At 38.3% G+C, this 24643-nt stretch overlaps 1 protein-coding gene across 2 annotated transcripts in view; it reads left to right on the plus strand.

Moving 5' to 3' along the window:
* Window positions 1-24643, plus strand: part of SECISBP2L (SECIS binding protein 2 like) — a 407516-nt gene that overhangs the window by 261369 nt on the left and 121504 nt on the right. For both annotated transcript variants that reach the window (XM_053717458.1, XM_053717457.1), the window contains exons 12-14: window positions 11229-11401; window positions 11776-11908; window positions 12040-12202. In XM_053717458.1, coding sequence (XP_053573433.1) covers window positions 11229-11401; window positions 11776-11908; window positions 12040-12202 — 469 coding nt within the window. The remainder of the gene's footprint in view (window positions 1-11228; window positions 11402-11775; window positions 11909-12039; window positions 12203-24643) is intronic.

Here is a 24643-nt window from a genome sequence, read left to right on the forward strand (position 1 = left end):
TACGGCTGTGTAGTTTTGCATCAATATCATGATCCACATAGCTACTACACACCATTACATATAAGCTACTACATAACATAATGGCCTATTTTTATTTTATAAAACATCTTCAGATTATTTTTCTAAGTACCACAGTGGTTGTGGTATATTATGGTATAGTACACATTTTGCAGGTATCAGTTGAGGGAAAAGACAGATATGAATCTTTTAAAAGGACAGTAAGCACCTTGTAAGACATTTCTCTTGTGGTGTTATGGAATAATATATCAGTCAAGTCTTAACTTTTTATAAACAAATGAATATCATTTTTACTGCAATTATTTTTCAATAGCAAACTCCACCCACCATTTGCCTTATTTGGAGGAGCCAAATAATCTGCAGAGAACAAGGCTAGTCACTGTCATAAAGTTAATATAACATACTCTGTTTTGCAGTTATCCGTTAATTACTATTTCTTTCATGTAATTTGCAAGAGTCCATGAGCTAGTGATGTATGGGATATACAATCCTACCAGGAGGGGCAAAGTTTCCCAAACCTCAAAATTCCTATAAATACACCTCCCACCACACCCACAACTCAGTTTTACAAACTTTGCCTCCTATGGAGGTGGTGAAGTAAGTTTGTGCTTGATTTATATGATTTCTTCTATGATAAGTGCTTCTAAGCATTCTAAAGCCCAATTCCTCTCAGAGTACAGTGTCTGTCAGAGGGATGTGAAGAGAGTATCGCCTATTGTTTTTTATGGTTTCTCTCATGGGAAATCTTTTCAAGGGTTCTCTGTCATCGGTCGTAGGGATTCATCTCCTACCTCCCTTTTCAGATCGACGATATACTCTTATACCATTACCTCTGCTGGGAGTTTTCAGTACTAGTTTGATCGTCTGCTATATGTGGATGGGTATCTTTCGGTAAGTATGTATTATTATTTAAGACACTCTCAGCTATGGTTGGTGATTTATGTATTTATATAAAGTTCTAAATATATGTATTTAGTTAGATTTGCCATGAGTCAGGTCTATGTATATTTCCCTTTGCAGTCTAGCAGTTTCAGTATGGGAATCATGTTTTAGGAAGTTTTTTCTTACCTGGGGTATAGTCTTTTTCAATTTGACTTGTTTTCCTTTTAAATTCTGCAGGCAAATTAGGCTCGCGAGGGTGCAAATTGCTGTTATTGCGTCATTCTTAGCGCTAGAATTTTTGGCGTGAATGTGCGTCTATGATGACGCAAGTTTGTCATTTCCTGCGGCTTAGTTGACGCCAGGTTGTTTGGCGCGGAATTGTGTCTGTTATGACACGAGTTGCATCACATCCGGATGTTTGTTGGCGCCAAAAAAAAGTATACTTCCTTTTGCATCATGCTTAGTACTTGGCGCCAAAACATTTGGTTTTATTTTACCCCACTTCTGTTATGCTCCTTGCCTACTTTATGCTCAGAGGGCTATTTGCTTTTTTGCTTATTTTAGCATTTGCATTTTTTCCCATTCCTGAAACTGCTATATGAGGAAATAAGATATTTTTGTTTAAATGTTATTTTTTCTTTTACATTTTACAAGATGTCTCAATCTGATCCTCTCTCAGAAGCTGCTGTAGGAACCATGCTGCCTGAACACAGTTCTACCAAAGCTAAGTGTATCTGTTGTAAGCTAGCGGAGACTATATCTCTGGCTGTAGTATGTAACAATTGTCATGATAAGCTTTTGCATGCCGAAAATGTTTCTATTAGTACTAGTGCAGTATCTGTTGTTCCCTCAACATCTAATGTACATGATATCCCTGTTGATATGAAAAATTATATTGCTGATGCATTCCAGAAGGCTATGTCTGCTATTCCGCCTTCTAATAAAACTAAAAGGTCTTTTAAAACTTCTCATAAAACTGATGAATTTTGTAATGACTGAAAACATACTGATATATCCACTTCTGATGAGGATCTCTCTGACTCAGAAGATCCTACATTTCTACTCTTGCGAAGCGTACTACTATTCCTATGGAAGATGGTACTTCTTTTAAGGGTCCTTTAGATAGGAAACTTGAATCTTATCTAAGGAAAGCTTATTTACATTCTGGCTATATTCTCAAGCCTGCCATTTCTATGGCTGATGTTGCGGCTGCATCAACCTTTTGGTTGGATAGCTTAGCACAATGGGAAAAAGATCCTGATTTGTATAGCATTGTTAGTTTGCTTAAACATGCTAATTATTTTATCTGTGATTTTATTTTGATATCGTCAAGATTGATGTTAAATCTATGTCTTTGGCTATTTTAGCTAGAAGAGCTTTATGGCTCAAATCATGGAATGCTGACATGGTATCTAAATCTAGATCGAATTCTAAGTTGGATTCAATTGGATTCTATTATTGCCACTATTACTGGGGGAAAGGGAGGTTTTTTTTTGCCTCATGATAAAAAATCTAAGGGTAAATCTAAAGCTTTTAATCGGTTTCGTTCCTTTAGTCAGAATAGAGAACAGAAAACCACTCCTTCCCCTATGGACTCTGGCTCCAATTGGAAGCCATCTTCGAGTTGGAAAAATCCAAGCCTTATAAGAAACCAAAGCCAGCCCCTAAGACTGCATGAAGGTGCGGCCCTCAATCGAGTTCTACTGGTGGGGGGCAGATTGAGATTATTTCAAGACGTTTGGGCGGGTTCCATTCAGAATCATTGGATTCAGAATATTGTCTGCCAGGGGTATCGAATAGGTTTCAGAATAAGACCTCCTGTGAGAAGATTTTTTTCTCTCACGTTCCAACAAATCCTGTGAAAGCTCAGGCCTTTCTGAAGTGCGTTTCAGATCTGGAGCTTTCAGGGGTAATTGTACCAGTTCCACTTCTGGAACAGGGTCTGTGTTTTTATTCAAATCTATTCATTGTCTCAAAGAAGGAAAATTCATTTAGACCAGTTCTGGATCTGAAATTTTTGAATCACTTTGTAAGGGTCCCAACTTTCAAGATGGTGACCATAAGGACTATTCTGCCTTTTGTTCAGCAAGGTCATTACATTTCACAATAGACAGGATGCATAGCTTCACATTTCGATTCATCCAGACCATTATCGGTTTCTGAGATTCTCTTTTCTAGACAAGCATTACCAATTTTTCGCTTCATTTGGCCTAGCGACAGTTCCAAGAATCTTTTTGAAGGTTCTCGGTGCCCTTCTATCTGTAATAAGAGAGCAGGATATTGCAGTGTTTCGTCGTTTGGACGATATCTTGGTACTGGCTCAATCTTTTCATTTAGCAGAATCTCACATGAATCAACTAGTTTTGTTTCTTCAAAGACATGGTTGGAGGATCAATGTACCATAGAGTTTCTTAATTCCTCAGACAAGGGTTACCTTTTTAAGTTTCCAGATACATTCAGTATCCATGACTCTGTCCTTAACAGACAAGAGACGTTTGAAGTTGGTTTCAACCTGTCTAATCCTTTAGTCTCGATCATTCCCTTCAGTGGCTATGTGCATGGAAGTTTTAGGTCTCATGACCGCAGCATCGGACATGATCCCTTTTGCTCGTTTTCATATGAGGCTTCTGCAGCTTTGCATGCTGAATCAATGGTGCAGGGATTATACTCGGATATCACAATTGATATTCTTAAATCCCAACACTCAACTCTCTCTGACTTGGTGGTTAGACCATCATCGGATTATTCAAGGGGCCTCTTTTGTTCGTCCTTCCTGGACTGTGATTTCAAGAGATGCAAGTCTCACAGGTTGGGGAGCTGTCTGGGGGTCTCTGACAGCACAAGGGGTTTGGGATTTCTCAAAAGGTGAGGTTACCAATCAATATTTTAGAACTCCTTGCTATTTTCAGGGCTCTTCTGTTAAAGAGAATCTTTCATTCGTTTTCAGACAGACAATATCACAACACTGGCATATTTCAATCATCAGGGTGGGACTCGCAGTCCTTTAGCGATGAAAGAAGTATCTTGGATACTTTCTTAGGCGGAATCCAACGCCTGTCTAATTTCTGCGATATCCCAGGAGTAGACAATTAGGAGGCAGATTATCTCAGCCGTCAGACTTTACATCCAGGGGAGTGGTCTCTCCATCCAGATGTATTTTTTCAGATTGTACAGATGTGGGGTCTTCCCGAAATAGATCTGATGGCTTCTCATCTAAACAAGAAGCTTCCCAGGTACCTTTCCAGGTCCAGGGATCCTCATGCGGAGATGGTGGATGCGTTAGTAGTTCCTTGGTTTTATCAACCTGCTTACATTTTTCCGCCTCTAGTTCTTCTTCCAAGGGTGATCTCCAAGATCATAATGGAACAATCGCATGTGTTTCTGATAGCACCAGCATGGCCTCACAGGTTTTGGTATGCGGATCTTGTCTGGATGTCTAGTTGTCAACCTTGGCCACTTCCTTAAAGGCCAGGCCTTCTGTCTCAAGGGCCGTTTTTCCATCAGGATCTCAAATCGCTAAATTTGAAGGTATGGAAATTGAACGCTTAGTGCTTAGTCATAGAGGTTTCTCTGACTCAGTGATTAATACTTTGCTACAGGCTCGTAAGTCTTTCAAGGAAGATTTATTATCGGGTTTGGAAAACCTATATTTCATGGTGTTCTTCTCATAAATTATCTTGGCATTCTTTTAAAATTTCTAGAATGTTACAGTTTCTTCAGGATGGTTTGGATAAAGGTTTGTCTGCAAGTAAGTTGAAGGGACAAAACTCTGCTCTTTCTGTTTTATTTCATAGAAAGATTGCTAAACTTCCTGATATTCACTGTTTTGTTCAGGCTTTGGTTCGTATCAAGCCTGTTATTAAGTCTATTTCTCCTCCATGGAGTCTTAATTTGGTTTTGAAGGTTTTGCAGGCTCCTCCTTTTGAGCCTATGCATTATCTGGATATTAAACTTTCTTGGAAAGTATTGTTCCTTTTGGCTATCTCTTCTGCTAGAAGAGTTTCTAAATTGTCAGTGAGTCTCCTTTTCTGATTTTCCATCAGGATAAAGCTGTTTTACGGACGTCGTTTAAATTTCTTCCTAAGGTTGTGAATTCTAACAACATTATTAGGGAAATTGTTGTTCCTTCTTTGTGTCCTAATCCTAAGAATACTGTTGAAAGATCTTTACAATCTTTGGATGTTGTAAGAGCTTTGAAATACTATGTCAAAGGTACTAAGGATTTCAGAAAGACTTCTGGTCTACTTGTTGTTTTTTGTGGTCCTAGGAAAGGTTAGAAAGCCTCTGCCATTTCTTTGGCATCTTGGTTAAAAATCTTTTGATTCACAAGGCTTATTTGGAGGCGGGACAATCTCTGCCTCAGAGAATTACAGCTCATTCTACTAGATCAGTTGTCAACTTCTTGGGCTTTTAAGAATGAAGCTTCGGTTGATCATATTTTCAAAGCAGCAACTTGGTCTTCTTTGCATACATGTACTAAATTTTACCATTTTTATGTATTTGCTTCTTCTCAATCAGTTTTTGGTAGAAAAGTTCTTCAGACAGCTGTCTGTTTAATTATTCTGCTTATGATTTGTTTTTTTCTTGAAATTTATAAGAGACTTATTTGATGGATTTAATTATTCAGCGGAAATTACTGTTTTTATTTTATCCCTCCCTCTCTAGTGACTCTTCTGTGGACTTCCAGATCTTGGGTATATCTATCCCATACGTCACTAGCTCATGGACTCTTGCCAATTACATGAAAGAAAACATAATTTATGTAAGAACTTACCTGATAAATTCATGTCTTTCATATTGGCAAGAGTCCATGAGACCCACCTTTTTTTATGGTGGTTATGATTTTTTTGTATAAAATCACAATTATATTTCCAGTTCCTCTCTTTGTATGCTTTTTTACTCCTTATTTTATCACCTCATTACTTGGCTATTCGTTAAACTGAATTGTGGGTGTGGTGAGGGGTGTATTTATAGGCTCAAAGCAAAAAATGGAAGCACCTCCACGGGATTGGTTTAAAAAAGTCAAATCTTTATTCCAAAAATCCTTTAAAAATAGAAAAGTGGTCGCAAAATACAGCAAAGGTCAGAGGATATATCGATTAAATCCCAGTGACCCACCAACGCGTTTCGGCTAATGAGCCGTAATCTTAGTGTGGTCAAAAGGCCTTATCCAGCCCCTTTTAAATTAAGAACTTAACCTTAATTGGCTAAAAACAAAAACTGGGATTTAACCCCTATTCTTCCCATATTATTTATATACTTGACTTCCACAGTTTCATTCACCACAATAACAGCAAAGTGGAATGCAAGTGTTAAATTAAACAAAACAATAACATTAAACACCAACTCATGAATACCGTATCCATAAAGTTATTAAATACTACTAACACAGTTAGTGTGCATACAGTGTAAGACATCTCACGTATGGAATGTAGAATATAACATAACAAAAAATAAATAAAATAAAACAAAAATAAAATAACATAAGAATTGACATATAATATCCTTATGAAAGCTTATGCTATTTTTTATGCGCAATAACGTTATATCAAGGTATTAAATTTGAAATATCAATGCGAGAAAACTAAGGTAAAGGGTAGGGTAAACAACTGTATCTTTAACCCAAAATCAATAATTATTACTGTTTCTATCTGCACTTATATATAGATCCATATATCTAATGTATAGAATGAACCTAACGCTTTCATGTGGGTAAGCATAGGTGTGCTTAAAAATACACAAATATATAAAAATCCCCACCATATCAATATTAGTGATATTAGTGATATTAAACTTTCCCTATGTTACTTCCCTCAACTAGTCTATTTGCTGTATTTGTTTTGTTATGTTACATTCTACCTCCATTTTAGAGCATTCCTAACATGATCTCTCAGCTCAGTACTTACATGTGCATTAATACTAATAGTGTGGTTCATAAAAGAAGACATAAATAGAAGAAATAAACATCAATTGAACAGCAATACCACATATTATATACAATGTTGTCTTAGATACAGACTTCAGAAATTGATCAAATTGTATTCTGAATTCAAACCATAAGGAATTCTAGTCTTTAATCTATGTATCCTAAACACTTCTCTTTTACCCAGAGTGGACTCTCTGTCACCTCCCCTGGGATTGGCTTTAACAATTTTGACTATGGTCCATCTAAGAGAGCTGCTGCTCTTATTATGCATGTGTTTAAAGTGAAGAACCAATGCTGTCATCAATTTGCCCAGTTTGATACTGGACAGATGTTCACTTATTCTAAGCCTCACCTCCTTTGTGGTGAGACCTACATATTGTACTTCACAATCAATACACGTTAGAAGGTAAATTGCATACGTTGTTCTACAGTTCGTACAGCTTGAATGCTCAAAGGTTTCTCCTGTTACACTACTTTTGAAATCTACCCTAGTGTCAATTTTTCACAGGCCTTGCACTGAAAGTTGCTACATCTGAAGACCCCTTTTTTGCTGTAACCAAGAACTAGTCCCAAAAGCACTAGCTGTGTAGGAGCTATCCTGTTACCAATAGACATCCCCTTTTTGAAAGCAAATCTGCACTTTCCAGAACCAATATCTTCCAGTCCATCATCTGCCTTGAGCATGGATAAGTTCTTCCTTAAAATATTGCAAATTTATTCAAATTGTTTACTGTACTGGGTAACAAAGGTAACACCCCTAACTTCTTCTTTTCCTCTTCTCTTGCAATTGTATTTAAGAAAGTCTGACCTGTCCCTATCATCTATGTCAGTTCTAACTAAATCATTATCCCTTTGTACCCTCTTTCCAGCAATCTCTTGGTGAGATCAGAGGCATGTTTGACATAACTATCATTATTTGTGCAATTTCTTTTCAGCAGTATAAATTGACCTCTCATTACTGATTTGAATACTCTTCTGGGGTGGCTGCTCTCGGCATGTAGTAAAGTGTTACCTGAAATCGGTTTCGATACACTTCAATAACCACTTTCCTTGAACTGCTCCCTTTTAGAGTAACATCCAAGTAGTTTATACTTTCTGTACTAAGCTCAAAAGTGAATTTTATTCCTGCATCATTCCTGTTAAGCCCATCCACAAACAACTCTGCCTCAGAAGGGCCTCCATGCCAGATAAAAATAAGGTCGTCTATATACCTTCGGTAATACACTATGCGTTCCTTATCCGGGAAGCTACCCCCAAAGATGTAGGACAGTTCCCACCAACCCATGAATAGGTTTGCGTAGGATGGGGCAAATTTTGTCCCCATGGCTGTCCCACATCTCTGGAGGTAAAACTCTCCTTCAAAGGCAAAAAAGTTGTGGGTAAGCAGGAATTCTGCTACACGTAAGATGTATTTATAGAAATCATTACTGAAAAGTTGATTCCTTTGCAAGAAGAAATTCAATGCTTCTAATCCCTTATCATGCTGTATTGAAGAATACAATTAAGCGACGTCTACAGTCAACCAAATGTAATCTCTCTCCCATGTGAGTCAATCACATGGGAGAGAGATTACATTTGGTTGACTGTAGATGTTGCTTCGTTGTATTCTTCAATACAGCATGATAAGGGATAAGAGATTTCTGGCAGTAAATTCTTTGGTCTGTGTATCTAGAACAACATTGTATATAATATGTGGTATTCCTGTTTAATTGATGTTTATTTCTTCTATTTATTTCTTCTTTTTTGAACCACACTATTAGTATTAATGTATATGTAAGTACTGAGCTGAGAGATCATGTTAGGAATGCTCTAAAATGGAGGTAGACTCTAACTGATATGGAGGTAGAATGTAACATAACAAAACAAATACAGCAAATAGACTAGCTGAGGGAAGTAACATAGGGAAAGTTTAATATCACTAATATCCCTAATATTGATATGGTGGGGATTTATATATATATATTTGTATTTTTAAGCACACCTATGCTTACCCACATGAAAGCGTTAGGTTCATTCTATACATTAGATATATGGATCTATATATAAGTTCAGATAGGTAAACGGTAATAATTATTGATTTTGGGTTAAAGATACAGTTGTTTACCCTACCCTTTACCTTAGTTTTCTCGCTTTGATATTTCAAATTTAATACCTTGATATAACGTTATTGCGCATAAAAAATAGCATAAGCTTTCATAAGGATATTATATGTCAATTCTTATGTTATTTTATTGTTTTTATTTTATTTATTTTTTGTTATGTTATATTCTACATTCCATACGTGAGACGTCTTACACTGTATGCACACTAACTGTGTTAGTAGTATTTAATAACTTTATGTATACGGTATTCATGAGTTGATGTTTAATGTTATTGTTTTGTTTTGTTTAATTTAACACTTGCATTCCACTTTGCTGTTATTGTGGTGAATGAAGCTGTGGAAGTCAAGTATATAAATAATATGGGAAGGATAGGGGTTAAATCCCAGTTTTTGATTTTAGCCAATTAAGATTAAGTTCTTAATTTAAAAGGGTTTGGATAAGGCCTTTTGACCACACTACGATTACGGCTCATTAGCCGAAATGAGTCAGTGGGTCACTGGGATTTAATCGATATATCATCTGACCTTTGCTGTATTTTGTGACCACTTTTCTATTTTTAAAGTATTTTTGGAATAAAGATTTGACTTTTTTAAACCAATCCCGTGGAGGTGCTTCCATTTTTTGCTTTGAATCTGTTTTGGAGGTAGCCGTGAGCACTCAACGAGGTTGGCTCCCCTCCGCGTCCCCACTGCCGATCACGTGACCTTACCTCCCGCTGATGTCACAGACCACGCACGCATTCAACTTTGGGAGGAGAGCAGGCGTTGAACGCCGGAGGTGGATAGCCGGTTATCTGCAAAAGGTAGAGTCTCCAGCAAGATCCGCTGGTTGTTCTGGATGAACAGGATCGAGGCGATGAAGTCCAGTGTCCACTAGTCTCAATGTGAGTAAAATTCCTGTTGAAAGCTGGTTCTGTATGCTCTTGTGGAAGTCAATGTCATCAGGCACTACGTTGTGAATGAATGTGAGTCACGGAGACCAGGGCAGTGGGAGGTTAGATGGACTCGTGAGTAGGGGAATCCCACAGGTGCTAAGCCATAGTGGTATTTGTGTATTTATAGGCATTTTGAGGTTTGAGAGACTTTGCCCCTCCTGGTAGGATTGTATATCCCATACGTCACTAGCTCATGGACTCTTGTCAATATGAAAGAAATGAATTTATCAGGTAAGTTCTTACATAAATTATGCTTTTTTTTATTTATTTAAAACAAATGCCACTCTTAAATTTATGCTCATAGGAAAGCGCTATGTGCTGGCAGTCACTAGAATTACATGCACTGTATGTGAAGAGAAAGAAGCAGGTGATACTACATTTTCAGTTGCTAAAGAGTGAGACTGACCGCACCAATGTTACACTGCAAACAAAATCAATACATTTGGTATTTTAAGGTGACAAAATCCACACCAAACTACATACATGTAACCATTCATAAATAATTCAAAGTGCAAAGTGTCCCAAAATAGTTAGTCCAGAGAACAACTAGGTGCTGTTAGCAACACAACGCACACGTAAACTCCTAGAGCACTTGGTGCACAAGCACGCTCCAGGACAGCTGTGAAACAAGGCAGCGTTACATAGTACTAACTATTTTAGGACAATAAATGTTTTGGCAAAATAAATAATAAAAATATATTGCAAAGTTTTTTCATTACCCATAACTAAACATTTTATATACAAATCTCAAGGTGTTGACTGTCTCTTTAATAATGAATACATGGTCATAAATCTCTCCTGGCGATGTAGCAGAAAGCTACAGTGAGACAGGTTAAAGTGGCTCACAAATATATAGGCTTTATTTTTATTTTACTCTATAATGAGAGGTGTGTTGTTAAAGGGACATTAAACCCAACAGTTTTCTTTCATGATTCAGATAGAAGTAAATTGGAAACTTTTTAAAAATTGCATTCTCTATTATTAAATGTATTTAATTATAGTGTTATTCTTTGTTGAAGAGATACCTAGGTAGGTAGCGTGCACATGCCTGAAGCACTACATGACCGGAAATAGTGCTGCCATCTAGTGCTCTTGCTAATTTATAACATTGTTGGAAAACTGCTGCAGACACGTGCACACTCTTGAGCTTACATTTCTGCTTTTGAAATAAGGATAACAAGAAAACAAAGAAAATATGATAATAGAAGTAAATTAGAAAGTTGTTTAAAATGTTATGTTCTATCTATATCATGAAAGAAAAAAAATTGGGGTTTATGTCCCTTTAATACAATTTTTGTGTCTGCTATTGCATCTGAGCCTTTTTGCATAGGAAAATACAATATAATATTTTTCTTCTTTTCTTCAGTTGGCGGTGCTGCTCCATTCCATTCTAAAGAACATACAAACCGGAATCTGTTCACAAAAGCTCAGGCATTATTGTGTTCTCCTCCCAATCCTTTGGACTCTACAGCTCCTAGAGTTAAAAGAGGAAAAGAAAAAGAAATTCCAAAACTAAAAAGACCAACTGCACTTAAAAAGGTAAAATAATCTGCATAACCTTATTGCTGGAAGAAAACCCTTAAAGGGACATTGTGGCAAAAAAATTGCATGCTCTGATTGTTTAGATCATATCATTCTTGCATTACTGACGCTAACTATGTTTAATCCCCATGCAAAGGTGGCAGGTGTGCCAGTGAAGAATTGGCATTTACATGTAGCGTTCAGTCATAGGTGGTTTCCTGCTCTGAAATTGCAGTGCTTGTGGCTTCTGAGCAGGACTATTGCTGTGTTTTTAAGCCTTTGCATCAGTATGTCCCTTTAACAGTTTTACTTTTTTTAAAAAAATTTTTATTTGAATACTAATATAATTGCAAACTGTTGTGTGTGGTTGAATTTTTACACATTTTTTCCAGATTATCCTGAAAGAAAGAGAAGAAAAGAAAGGGCGCTTGTCTGTTGATCAGAATGTTTTGGGTTTAGAGGAACAAAAAGATGATCCGTTAAGTTTAGCTGATGACCAGTTTGAGGAGTTGGCATCCCAGGAAGGTCAGTTTTTATACTCTGTATATTGTTAAGTTTAAATAGACCAATTATGGCTTTATTCGACAAATAGAGGGTAGTATTGCTGCATAGAATTTGGTTTTATCACATGACTCTAATACTTTGTTTTTCATTAGATGCAGTTCTGAGTGCACAAAGTGACACGTCATTGTCCCCAGCAAGTCAAAACTCTCCCTATTGTATGACACCGGTATCTCAGGGCTCACCTGCCAGCTCTGGCATAGGTAGCCCAATGGCATCTTCAGCCATCACCAAAATTCATAGCAAGAGGTTTAGAGAGTAAGTATAGTATAAAAAAGCACTCATAACTTGTGACCAATGCTTTAGGGTTAAAATGAATACATTTTTTTTTTATAGCCCTCACAAAATATTTAATGTTCTACTAAGCTGCATAAGGTTTTTACATGTGTTTTCTTTCATGTAATTAGCAAGAGTCCATGAGCTAGTGACGTATGGGATATACATTCCTACCAGGAGGGGCAAAGTTTCCCAAACCTCAAAATGCCTATAAATACACCCCTCACCACACCCACAAATCAGTTTTACAAACTTTGCCTCCTATGGAGGTGGTGAAGTAAGTTTGTGCTAGATTCTACGTTGATATGCGCTCCGCAGCAGGTTGGAGCCCGGTTTTCCTCTCAGCGTGCAGTGAATGTCAGAGGGATGTGAAGAGAGTATTGCCTGTTTGAATTCAATGATCTCCTTCTACGGGGTCTATTTCATAGGTTCTCTGTTATCGGTCGTAGAGATTCATCTCTTACCTCCCTTTTCAGATCGACGATATACTCTTATATATACCATTACCTCTGCTGATTTTCGTTTCAGTACTGGTTTGGCTTTCTACAAACATGTAGATGAGTGTCCTGGGGTAAGTAAGTCTTATTTTCTGTGACACTCTAAGCTATGGTTGGGCACTTTTTTATAAAGTTCTAAATATATGTATTCAAACATTTATTTGCCTTGACTCAGAATGTTCAACATTCTTTTTTTTCAGACAGTCAGTTTCATATTTGGGATAATGCATTTGAATCAATCATTTTTCTTACCTTAAAAATTTGACTTTTTCCCTGTGGGCTGTTAGGCTCGCGGGGGCTGAAAATGCTTCATTTTATTGCGTCATTCTTGGCGCGGACTTTTTTGGCGCAAAAAAATCTTTTCTGTTTCGTCATTTTTTGACGTTCTTTTGCGCCAAAAATGTCGGCGTTCCGGAGCATTTAGGCGCCAAATAATGTGGGCGTCTTTTTTTGGCGCTAAAAAAATATGGGCGTCGCTTTTGTCTCCACATTATTTAAGTCTCATTTTTCATTGCTTCTGGTTGCTAGAAGCTTATTCTTTGGCATTTTTTCCCATTCCTGAAACTGTCATTTAAGGAATTTGATCAATTTTGCTTTATATGTTGTTTTTTCTCTTACATATTGCAAGATGTCTCACGTTGCATCTGAGTCAGAAGATACTTCAGGAAAATCGCTGTCTGGTGCTGGAACTACCAAAGCTAAGTGTATCTGCTGTAAACTTTTGGTAGCTGTTCCTCCGGCTGTTGTTTGTATTAATTGTCATGACAAACTTGTTAATGCAGATAATATTTCCTTTAGTAAAGTACCATTGTCTGTTGCAGTTCCTTCAACATCTAAGGTGCAGAATGTTCCTGATAACATAAGAGATTTTGTTTCTGAATCCATTAAGAAGGCTATGTCTGTTATTCCTCATTCTAGTAAACACAAAAAATCTTTTAAAACTTCTCATTATCTAGATGAATTTTTAAATGAACATCATCATTCTGATTCTAATGATTCCTCTGGTTCAGAGGATTCTGTCTCAGAGGTTGATGCTGATAAATCTTCATATTTATTTAAAATGGAATTTATTCGTTCTTTACTTAAAGAAGTTTTAATTGCTTTAGAAATTGAGGATTCTGGTCCTCTTGATACTAAATCTAAACGTTTAGACAAGGTCTTTAACCCCTTAGTGACCGAGGACGTGCAGGGTACGTCTGAAAAAAAAAGGCAGTTAACGCCTGACGACGTACCCTGCACGTCCTCGGCTAAAGTGAGTGCTGGAAGCGATCAAGATCGCTTCCAGGCACTATTACAGTACTGCAGGGATGCCTCGATGTCTGGGCATCCCTGCAGTGCTGTTACGGAGTGCCGGGACCGGAGCGATCACTCCCCCTTGAGTGATCACTTCCGGTTTTGCTCCACGTGGAGCCCGGCAGTGCAGCAGAGCATCGGAAGCGATCGGACACGCTTCCGATGCTCTGCTAGTGTGCTAAGTGCCTCGGTGGGTCGAGGCACTTAGTATATGAATTAAATAAAAAATGGGAAAAAATAAATAAAATATAAAATAAAAAAGCCCCACATATAGCGCCCCCCCCTCCCCCATGAGGCTTCCAAAATGGCGATGCCCGGTGCATCATGGGGCATCTGGGGGTGTCCCTAGCCTGTCTCACCATAGGGGCAAGCTAGGGTCACCCAATCTGAGCCTTCTTAGAAAAAAAAAATAATAATAATAAAATACCCCATTTGTCTGATCATGTCAATATTTGTAAATATTGACTCTGATCAGTGTGGATCTCCCTCCCTCTCCTCACTTGCCATTTTGTTGGAGAAAGAGAGAGACCTGTATTTTAGCAGAGAGAGATTTATTTCTTTTATTTGTTAAAAAATTTAAAATCCAAAGGCTCTTTTCAGAGCCATTAACCCCTAGCTTGCCAGTGATCACTATAAATCACTGGCAGTAGCACAGCTGCACTTTTTTTTGCTGTCTGTGCATTTTTTTAGGGGTTAATTTTTGTTGTATTTTTTTTTAAAAACTCAAAGGCTCCTTTCAGAGCCATTTAGCTAATTTAATTTAGTTTAAAGACTATTTAACCCCTAGCTTGCCAGTGATCGCTATACATCACTGGCATTAGCATAGCTGTACTTTTTTGCTGTCTGTGCATTTTTTAGGGGTTAATTTTTGTTGTTGTAATTTTTTAAAAACCTAAACGCTCCTTTCAGAGCCATTTAGCTAATTTAATTTAAATAGTATTTAACCCCTAGCTTGCCAGTGATCGCTATACATCACTGGCATTAGCATTAGCTGTACTTTTTTGCTGTCTGTGCATTTTTTTAGGGGTTAATTTTTGTTGTTGTAATTTTTTAAAAACCCAAAGGCTCCTTTCAGAGCCATTTAGCTAATTTAATTTAATTTAAAGAGTATTTAACCCCTAGCTTGCCAGTGATCGCTATAAATCACTGGCATTAGCATAGCTGTACATTTTTGCTGTCTGTGCATTTTTTTAGGGGTTAATTTTTGTTGTTGTCATTTTTTAAAAACCCAAAGGCTCCTTTCAGAGCCATTTAGCTAATTTAATTTAATTTAAAGAGTATTTAACCCCTAGCTTGCCAGTGATCGCTATAAATCACTGGCATTAGCATAGCTGTACTTTTTTTTAAAAAAACCCAAAGGCCATTTAGTTAATTTAATTTAAAGAGTATTTAACCCCTAGCTTGCCAGTGATCGCTATAAATCACTGGCATTAGCATAGCTGTACTTTTTTTAAAAAAAACCCAAAGGCCATTTAGTTAATTTAATTTAAAGAGTATTTAACCCCTAGCTTGCCAGTGATCGCTATAAATCACTGGCATTAGCATAGCTGTACTTTTTTTTTAAAAAAACCCAAAGGCCATTTAGTTAATTAATTAATTTTGGTTTTCTGTGACAGATACAAAAATGTCACAGAAAAGATATAGTGTTGAGGAGGCGTATGCCATCCTTGCGTCAGAGTCAGATGCCTCTATGTCTGACTCAGACCCCAATTTTGACCCTGCCATATGCTCAGATACATCATTAGATGCAGTCTCAACTGATAGTGATGTATCTGTGGCTGCTAGCCCCCCTGCCAGCCCCCCTGCTAGCCCCCCTGCCAGCCCCCCTGCTAGAAGGAGGCGTGTTGCTGCCATTGCCGCTGAAGAGTGGGTAACGCCTCATCTCCAGAGGCCAGATATCCCATCCTTCACAGCAAATGCTGGCATAAATATAGATGTGGCAGGTTTTAGCCCCCAACAGTTTCTGGAGGTGTTTCTGGGTGATGATGTATTGGGGAACATTGTCGCCCAAACTAATTTATATGCCCATCAGTACCGTGCTGCAAAGCCTGAAACATATTTGGCAAAGCAGCAATGGGCCCCCATCAATGTGCCAGAATTTAAAAAATTCTGGGCATTGACTATGCTGATGGGCATCATAAAGAAACCCTCCGTTCGCTCCTACTGGAGCAGTAGCCCCATCTGCTCTACCCCCATTTTCTCCCAGAGTATGTCGAGGCAGAGATATGAAATGATTCTTCATTTCATGCACTTCAGCGACAACAGCCTGTGCCCCCCTAGGGAGCATCCCCAATTTGACAGGCTGTATAAAATCCGCCCCCTGATTACCCACTTTTCTGCCAGGTTTGCAGAGGCTTATACACCTGGAAGGAATATATGCGTTGATGAATCCCTGATGAAGTATAAGGGAAGGCTGGGATTCAAGCAGTATATTCCTTCCAAGCGCTCCAGGTATGGGGTAAAGGTGTATAAGCTCTGTGAGAGCGAGACTGGGTATACTCAGGCCTTCCGGGTGTATGAGGGAAAGGATAGCCACCTTGACCCTCCAGGTTGCCCAGAACATATGGGAACCACTGGCAAGATTGTCTGGGACCTGATATTACCCCTAATGAACAAAGGGTATCACTTGTACTTAGACAATTTTTATACAAGTGTCCTTTTGTTCAAGCTACTGTATTGCTTTGATACAGTAGCTTGCGGTACTATTAAAAAGAACCGCAAAGGTTTCCCAGGACAACTTGTACGCACCCGGCTACGAAGGGGGGAGACCTCTGCTCTGCGCCAAGAGGAGCTGTTGGCACTGAAGTACAGAGACAAGAAGGATGTATACCTTCTTACCACCATCCACACAGAGAGGACGGTGGCGGTCTCTGTACGTGGCAGAGCTGAGATCATAAGGAAGCCAGTGTGCATCAAGTCTTATAACAGACATATGGGTGGGGTTGATCTGGCAGATCAGCTGCTGCAGCCCTACCTAATTATGCGGAAGACAAGGGCCTGGTACAAAAAGGTTGCAATTTACCTAATGCAGATTGCAACCCACAACGCTTTTTTGTTGTTCAAAAAAGCAAACCCCGGAATGAAACTGACTTTTTTACAATTTCAGCTCCAGATCATTTCGGGGATTTTGTACCATGATGCACCTGCTCCCCGGGCGGTGATGGGAGAGAGCAGAGTTGGGGCTACTCATTTTATTTTTAAAATCCCCCCTACTGCCGCAAAGCAGAGACCACAAAAAAAATGCAGAGTCTGTACCAAGAGGGGGCAGAGAAGGGACACTGTATATCACTGTCCTGATTGCCCTGGACAGCCTGGACTCTGCATTGGGGACTGCTTCAAGCGGTACCATACAATGGTCAATTTTTAAAAAATAAATAAATTTGCTGTTATTTTTTTTTGTTATGTTTACTGTTAAATTTTTTGTTATTTTTTTACTTTTAATGTGCCAGATTTTTACATTTCACTAATATATTTTTTTTTCTAAAATGGGGCTGTTCTTTTTTTTTTTTTTACAAAAACCCCTGTCAAACCTATGCATGGGGACATAGGTGTACTCAGGGTGCCTAGCAGAAAACAACCTGTAGTATTTTTTTTGCACTAACTTACAACAGTCTCTCCTAAATCATAGTCAAAAAGCAATGTGTGTGTAAAAATGAAAATTGAAAAAATGCCACCATACACTTTCTCCAATTTTTTTTAGCTAAAACAGTTACTTCAAATGCATCAGAGCACACCATATACAATACCTTGGGGTGTCAACATTTCAAAAATATGCACATTCATGGAAACAAATAAATTGGGGTATGTTAAAATACCCCCAAAAAGACAATAGGCAAAGAAAATATGTTAAATGTGAAAAAAAAATCACAAACGCATGTTGGACATTTGGCATTACACCCCCCGAACAAGATAAGAAACTTATGCATAGGTGGTATCACTGTACTCAGGAGATGTTGGTGAACACATATTGGGGTCTTCTTTGGCAGTAACACATAACAGGAGCTGAGAATTCATGTCTAAAGTACAATGTGTGTGAAAAATAACACACAAAAAATGACTGCCTAATAGTTTGACAAAGAATTAGTGCATGGAAAGTGTTAAAATACCAGCATTTGAAATACCCTAGGGTGTCTACTTTTCAAAAATATATGGTTTGATGGGGGTAAATTACATTGGCCGGCTTCAGAAATGTCCTACATAGGACATGGGTGCATGGGATGTGAAAATTCCAAGTTGAAAAACTGTAATGCGCCCCCTAAAAATAAGGCCTTTTAGCCCCCAGAGAACCCAACACACCTATACATGGGTGGTATCACTGTACTCAGGAGATGTTGTTGAATACATATTGAGGTTTTTTTTGGCAGTAACACATAACAGGGACTGAGAATATATGCCTAAAGTACAACGTGTGTGAAAAATAACACAAAAAAAATGACTACCCAAAAGTTTGACAAAGACTAGTGGTTGAAATAGTGCATGGAAAGTGTTAAAATACCAGCATTTGAAATACCCTAGGGTGTCTACTTTTCAAAAATATATGGTTTGATGGGGGTAATTTACATTGCCCGGCTTCAGAAATGTCCCAAATAGGACATGGGTGCATGATGACAGATATGAAAATTCCAAGTTGAAAAACTGGAATGCGCCCCCTAAAAATAAGGCCTTTTAGCCCCCAGAGAACCCAACACACCTATACATGGGTGGTATCACTGTACTCAGGAGATGTTGTTGAATACATATTGAGGTTTTTTTTGGCAGTAACACATAACAGGGACTGAGAATATATGCCTAAAGTACAATGTGTGTGAAAAATAATGCAAAAAAATGACTACCTAAAAGTTTGACAAAGACTAGTGGTTGAATTAGTGCATGGAAAGTGTTAAAATACCAGCATTTGAAATACCCTAGGGTGTCTACTTTTCAAAAATATATGGTTTGATGGGGGTAATTTACATTGGCCGGCTTCAGAAATGTCCCAAATAGGACATGGGTGCATGATGACAGATGTGAAAATTCCAAGTTGAAAAACTGGAATGCGCCCCCTAAAATTAAGGCCTTTTAGCCCCCAGAGAACCCGACACACCTATACATGGGGGGTATCACTGTACTCAGGAGATGTTGTTGAATACATATTGAGGTTTTTTTTGGCAGTAACACATAACAGGGACTGAGAATATATGCCTAAAGTACAATGTGTGTGAAAAATAATGCAAAAAAATGACTACCTAAAAGTTTGACAAAGACTAGTGGTTGAATTAGTGCATGGAAAGTGTTAAAATACCAGCATTTGAAATACCCTAGGGTGTCTACTTTTCAAAAATATATGGTTTGATGGGGGTAATTTACATTGGCCGGCTTCAGAAATGTCCCAAATAGGACATGGGTGCATGATGACAGATGTGAAAATTCCAAGTTGAAAAACTGGAATGCGCCCCCTAAAATTAAGGCCTTTTAGCCCCCAGAGAACCCGACACACCTATACATGGGGGGTATCACTGTACTCAGGAGATGTTGTTGAATACATATTGAGGTTTTTTTTGGCAGTAACACATAACAGGGACTGAGAATATATGCCTAAAGTACAATGTGTGTGAAAAATAATGCAAAAAAATGACTACCTAAAAGTTTGACAAAGACTAGTGGTTGAATTAGTGCATGGAAAGTGTTAAAATACCAGCATTTGAAATACCCTAGGGTGTCTACTTTTCAAAAATATATGGTTTGATGGGGGTAATTTACATTGGCCGGCTTCAGAAATGTCCCAAATAGGACATGGGTGCATGATGACAGATGTGAAAATTCCAAGTTGAAAAACTGGAATGCGCCCCCTAAAATTAAGGCCTTTTAGCCCCCAGAGAACCCGACACACCTATACATGGGGGGTATCACTGTACTCAGGAGATGTTGTTGAATACATATTGAGGTTTTTTTTGGCAGTAACACATAACAGGGACTGAGAATATATGCCTAAAGTACAATGTGTGTGAAAAATAATGCAAAAAAATGACTACCTAAAAGTTTGACAAAGACTAGTGGTTGAATTAGTGCATGGAAAGTGTTAAAATACCAGCATTTGAAATACCCTAGGGTGTCTACTTTTCAAAAATATATGGTTTGATGGGGGTAATTTACATTGGCCGGCTTCAGAAATGTCCCAAATAGGACATGGGTGCATGATGACAGATGTGAAAATTCCAAGTTGAAAAACTGGAATGCGCCCCCTAAAATTAAGGCCTTTTAGCCCCCAGAGAACCCGACACACCTATACATGGGGGGTATCACTGTACTCAGGAGATGTTGTTGAATACATATTGAGGTTTTTTTTGGCAGTAACACATAACAGGGACTGAGAATATATGCCTAAAGTACAATGTGTGTGAAAAATAATGCAAAAAAATGACTACCTAAAAGTTTGACAAAGACTAGTGGTTGAATTAGTGCATGGAAAGTGTTAAAATACCAGCATTTGAAATACCCTAGGGTGTCTACTTTTCAAAAATATATGGTTTGATGGGGGTAATTTACATTGGCCGGCTTCAGAAATGTCCCAAATAGGACATGGGTGCATGATGACAGATGTGAAAATTCCAAGTTGAAAAACTGGAATGCGCCCCCTAAAATTAAGGCCTTTTAGCCCCCAGAGAACCCGACACACCTATACATGGGGGGTATCACTGTACTCAGGAGATGTTGTTGAATACATATTGAGGTTTTTTTTGGCAGTAACACATAACAGGGACTGAGAATATATGCCTAAAGTACAATGTGTGTGAAAAATAATGCAAAAAAATGACTACCTAAAAGTTTGACAAAGACTAGTGGTTGAATTAGTGCATGGAAAGTGTTAAAATACCAGCATTTGAAATACCCTAGGGTGTCTACTTTTCAAAAATATATGGTTTGATGGGGGTAATTTACATTGGCCGGCTTCAGAAATGTCCCAAATAGGACATGGGTGCATGATGACAGATGTGAAAATTCCAAGTTGAAAAACTGGAATGCGCCCCCTAAAATTAAGGCCTTTTAGCCCCCAGAGAACCCGACACACCTATACATGGGGGGTATCACTGTACTCAGGAGATGTTGTTGAATACATATTGAGGTTTTTTTTGGCAGTAACACATAACAGGGACTGAGAATATATGCCTAAAGTACAATGTGTGTGAAAAATAATGCAAAAAAATGACTACCTAAAAGTTTGACAAAGACTAGTGGTTGAATTAGTGCATGGAAAGTGTTAAAATACCAGCATTTGAAATACCCTAGGGTGTCTACTTTTCAAAAATATATGGTTTGATGGGGGTAATTTACATTGGCCGGCTTCAGAAATGTCCCAAATAGGACATGGGTGCATGATGACAGATGTGAAAATTCCAAGTTGAAAAACTGGAATGCGCCCCCTAAAATTAAGGCCTTTTAGCCCCCAGAGAACCCGACACACCTATACATGGGGGGTATCACTGTACTCAGGAGATGTTGTTGAATACATATTGAGGTTTTTTTTTGGCAGTAACACATAACAGGGACTGAGAATATATGCCTAAAGTACAATGTGTGTGAAAAATAATGCAAAAAAATGACTACCTAAAAGTTTGACAAAGACTAGTGGTTGAATTAGTGCATGGAAAGTGTTAAAATACCAGCATTTGAAATACCCTAGGGTGTCTACTTTTCAAAAATATATGGTTTGATGGGGGTAATTTACATTGGCCGGCTTCAGAAATGTCCCAAATAGGACATGGGTGCATGATGACAGATGTGAAAATTCCAAGTTGAAAAACTGGAATGCGCCCCCTAAAATTAAGGCCTTTTAGCCCCCAGAGAACCCGACACACCTATACATGGGGGGTATCACTGTACTCAGGAGATGTTGTTGAATACATATTGAGGTTTTTTTTGGCAGTAACACATAACAGGGACTGAGAATATATGCCTAAAGTACAATGTGTGTGAAAAATAATGCAAAAAAATGACTACCTAAAAGTTTGACAAAGACTAGTGGTTGAATTAGTGCATGGAAAGTGTTAAAATACCAGCATTTGAAATACCCTAGGGTGTCTACTTTTCAAAAATATATGGTTTGATGGGGGTAATTTACATTGGCCGGCTTCAGAAATGTCCCAAATAGGACATGGGTGCATGATGACAGATGTGAAAATTCCAAGTTGAAAAACTGGAATGCGCCCCCTAAAATTAAGGCCTTTTAGCCCCCAGAGAACCCGACACACCTATACATGGGGGGTATCACTGTACTCAGGAGATGTTGTTGAATACATATTGAGGTTTTTTTTGGCAGTAACACATAACAGGGACTGAGAATATATGCCTAAAGTACAATGTGTGTGAAAAATAATGCAAAAAAATGACTACCTAAAAGTTTGACAAAGACTAGTGGTTGAATTAGTGCATGGAAAGTGTTAAAATACCAGCATTTGAAATACCCTAGGGTGTCTACTTTTCAAAAATATATGGTTTGATGGGGGTAATTTACATTGGCCGGCTTCAGAAATGTCCCAAATAGGACATGGGTGCATGATGACAGATGTGAAAATTCCAAGTTGAAAAACTGGAATGCGCCCCCTAAAATTAAGGCCTTTTAGCCCCCAGAGAACCCGACACACCTATACATGGGGGGTATCACTGTACTCAGGAGATGTTGTTGAATACATATTGAGGTTTTTTTTGGCAGTAACACATAACAGGGACTGAGAATATATGCCTAAAGTACAATGTGTGTGAAAAATAATGCAAAAAAATGACTACCTAAAAGTTTGACAAAGACTAGTGGTTGAATTAGTGCATGGAAAGTGTTAAAATACCAGCATTTGAAATACCCTAGGGTGTCTACTTTTCAAAAATATATGGTTTGATGGGGGTAATTTACATTGGCCGGCTTCAGAAATGTCCCAAATAGGACATGGGTGCATGATGACAGATGTGAAAATTCCAAGTTGAAAAACTGGAATGCGCCCCCTAAAATTAAGGCCTTTTAGCCCCCAGAGAACCCGACACACCTATACATGGGGGGTATCACTGTACTCAGGAGATGTTGTTGAATACATATTGAGGTTTTTTTTGGCAGTAACACATAACAGGGACTGAGAATATATGCCTAAAGTACAATGTGTGTGAAAAATAATGCAAAAAAATGACTACCTAAAAGTTTGACAAAGACTAGTGGTTGAATTAGTGCATGGAAAGTGTTAAAATACCAGCATTTGAAATACCCTAGGGTGTCTACTTTTCAAAAATATATGGTTTGATGGGGGTAATTTACATTGGCCGGCTTCAGAAATGTCCCAAATAGGACATGGGTGCATGATGACAGATGTGAAAATTCCAAGTTGAAAAACTGGAATGCGCCCCCTAAAATTAAGGCCTTTTAGCCCCCAGAGAACCCGACACACCTATACATGGGGGGTATCACTGTACTCAGGAGATGTTGTTGAATACATATTGAGGTTTTTTTTGGCAGTAACACATAACAGGGACTGAGAATATATGCCTAAAGTACAATGTGTGTGAAAAATAATGCAAAAAAATGACTACCTAAAAGTTTGACAAAGACTAGTGGTTGAATTAGTGCATGGAAAGTGTTAAAATACCAGCATTTGAAATACCCTAGGGTGTCTACTTTTCAAAAATATATGGTTTGATGGGGGTAATTTACATTGGCCGGCTTCAGAAATGTCCCAAATAGGACATGGGTGCATGATGACAGATGTGAAAATTCCAAGTTGAAAAACTGGAATGCGCCCCCTAAAATTAAGGCCTTTTAGCCCCCAGAGAACCCGACACACCTATACATGGGGGGTATCACTGTACTCAGGAGATGTTGTTGAATACATATTGAGGTTTTTTTTGGCAGTAACACATAACAGGGACTGAGAATATATGCCTAAAGTACAATGTGTGTGAAAAATAATGCAAAAAAATGACTACCTAAAAGTTTGACAAAGACTAGTGGTTGAATTAGTGCATGGAAAGTGTTAAAATACCAGCATTTGAAATACCCTAGGGTGTCTACTTTTCAAAAATATATGGTTTGATGGGGGTAATTTACATTGGCCGGCTTCAGAAATGTCCCAAATAGGACATGGGTGCATGATGACAGATGTGAAAATTCCAAGTTGAAAAACTGGAATGCCCCCCCTAAAATTAAGGCCTTTTAGCCCCCAGAGAACCCGACACACCTATACATGGGGGGTATCACTGTACTCAGGAGATGTTGTTCAATACATATTGAGGTTTTTTTTGGCAGTAACACATAACAGGGACTGAGAATATATGCCTAAAGTACAATGTGTGTGAAAAATAATGCAAAAAAATGACTACCTAAAAGTTTGACAAAGACTAGTGGTTGAATTAGTGCATGGAAAGTGTTAAAATACCAGCATTTGAAATACCCTAGGGTGTCTACTTTTCAAAAATATATGGTTTGATGGGGGTAATTTACATTGGCCGGCTTCAGAAATGTCCCAAATAGGACATGGGTGCATGATGACAGATATGAAAATTCCAAGTTGAAAAACTGGAATGCGCCCCCTAAAATTAAGGCCTTTTAGCCCCCAGAGAACCCGACACACCTATACATGGGGGGTATCACTGTACTCAGAAGTTGTTGTTGAACACA

Source organism: Bombina bombina, chromosome 6 (assembly GCF_027579735.1).
Source record: "Bombina bombina isolate aBomBom1 chromosome 6, aBomBom1.pri, whole genome shotgun sequence".
In the NCBI taxonomy this organism is placed as follows: domain Eukaryota; kingdom Metazoa; phylum Chordata; class Amphibia; order Anura; family Bombinatoridae; genus Bombina; species Bombina bombina.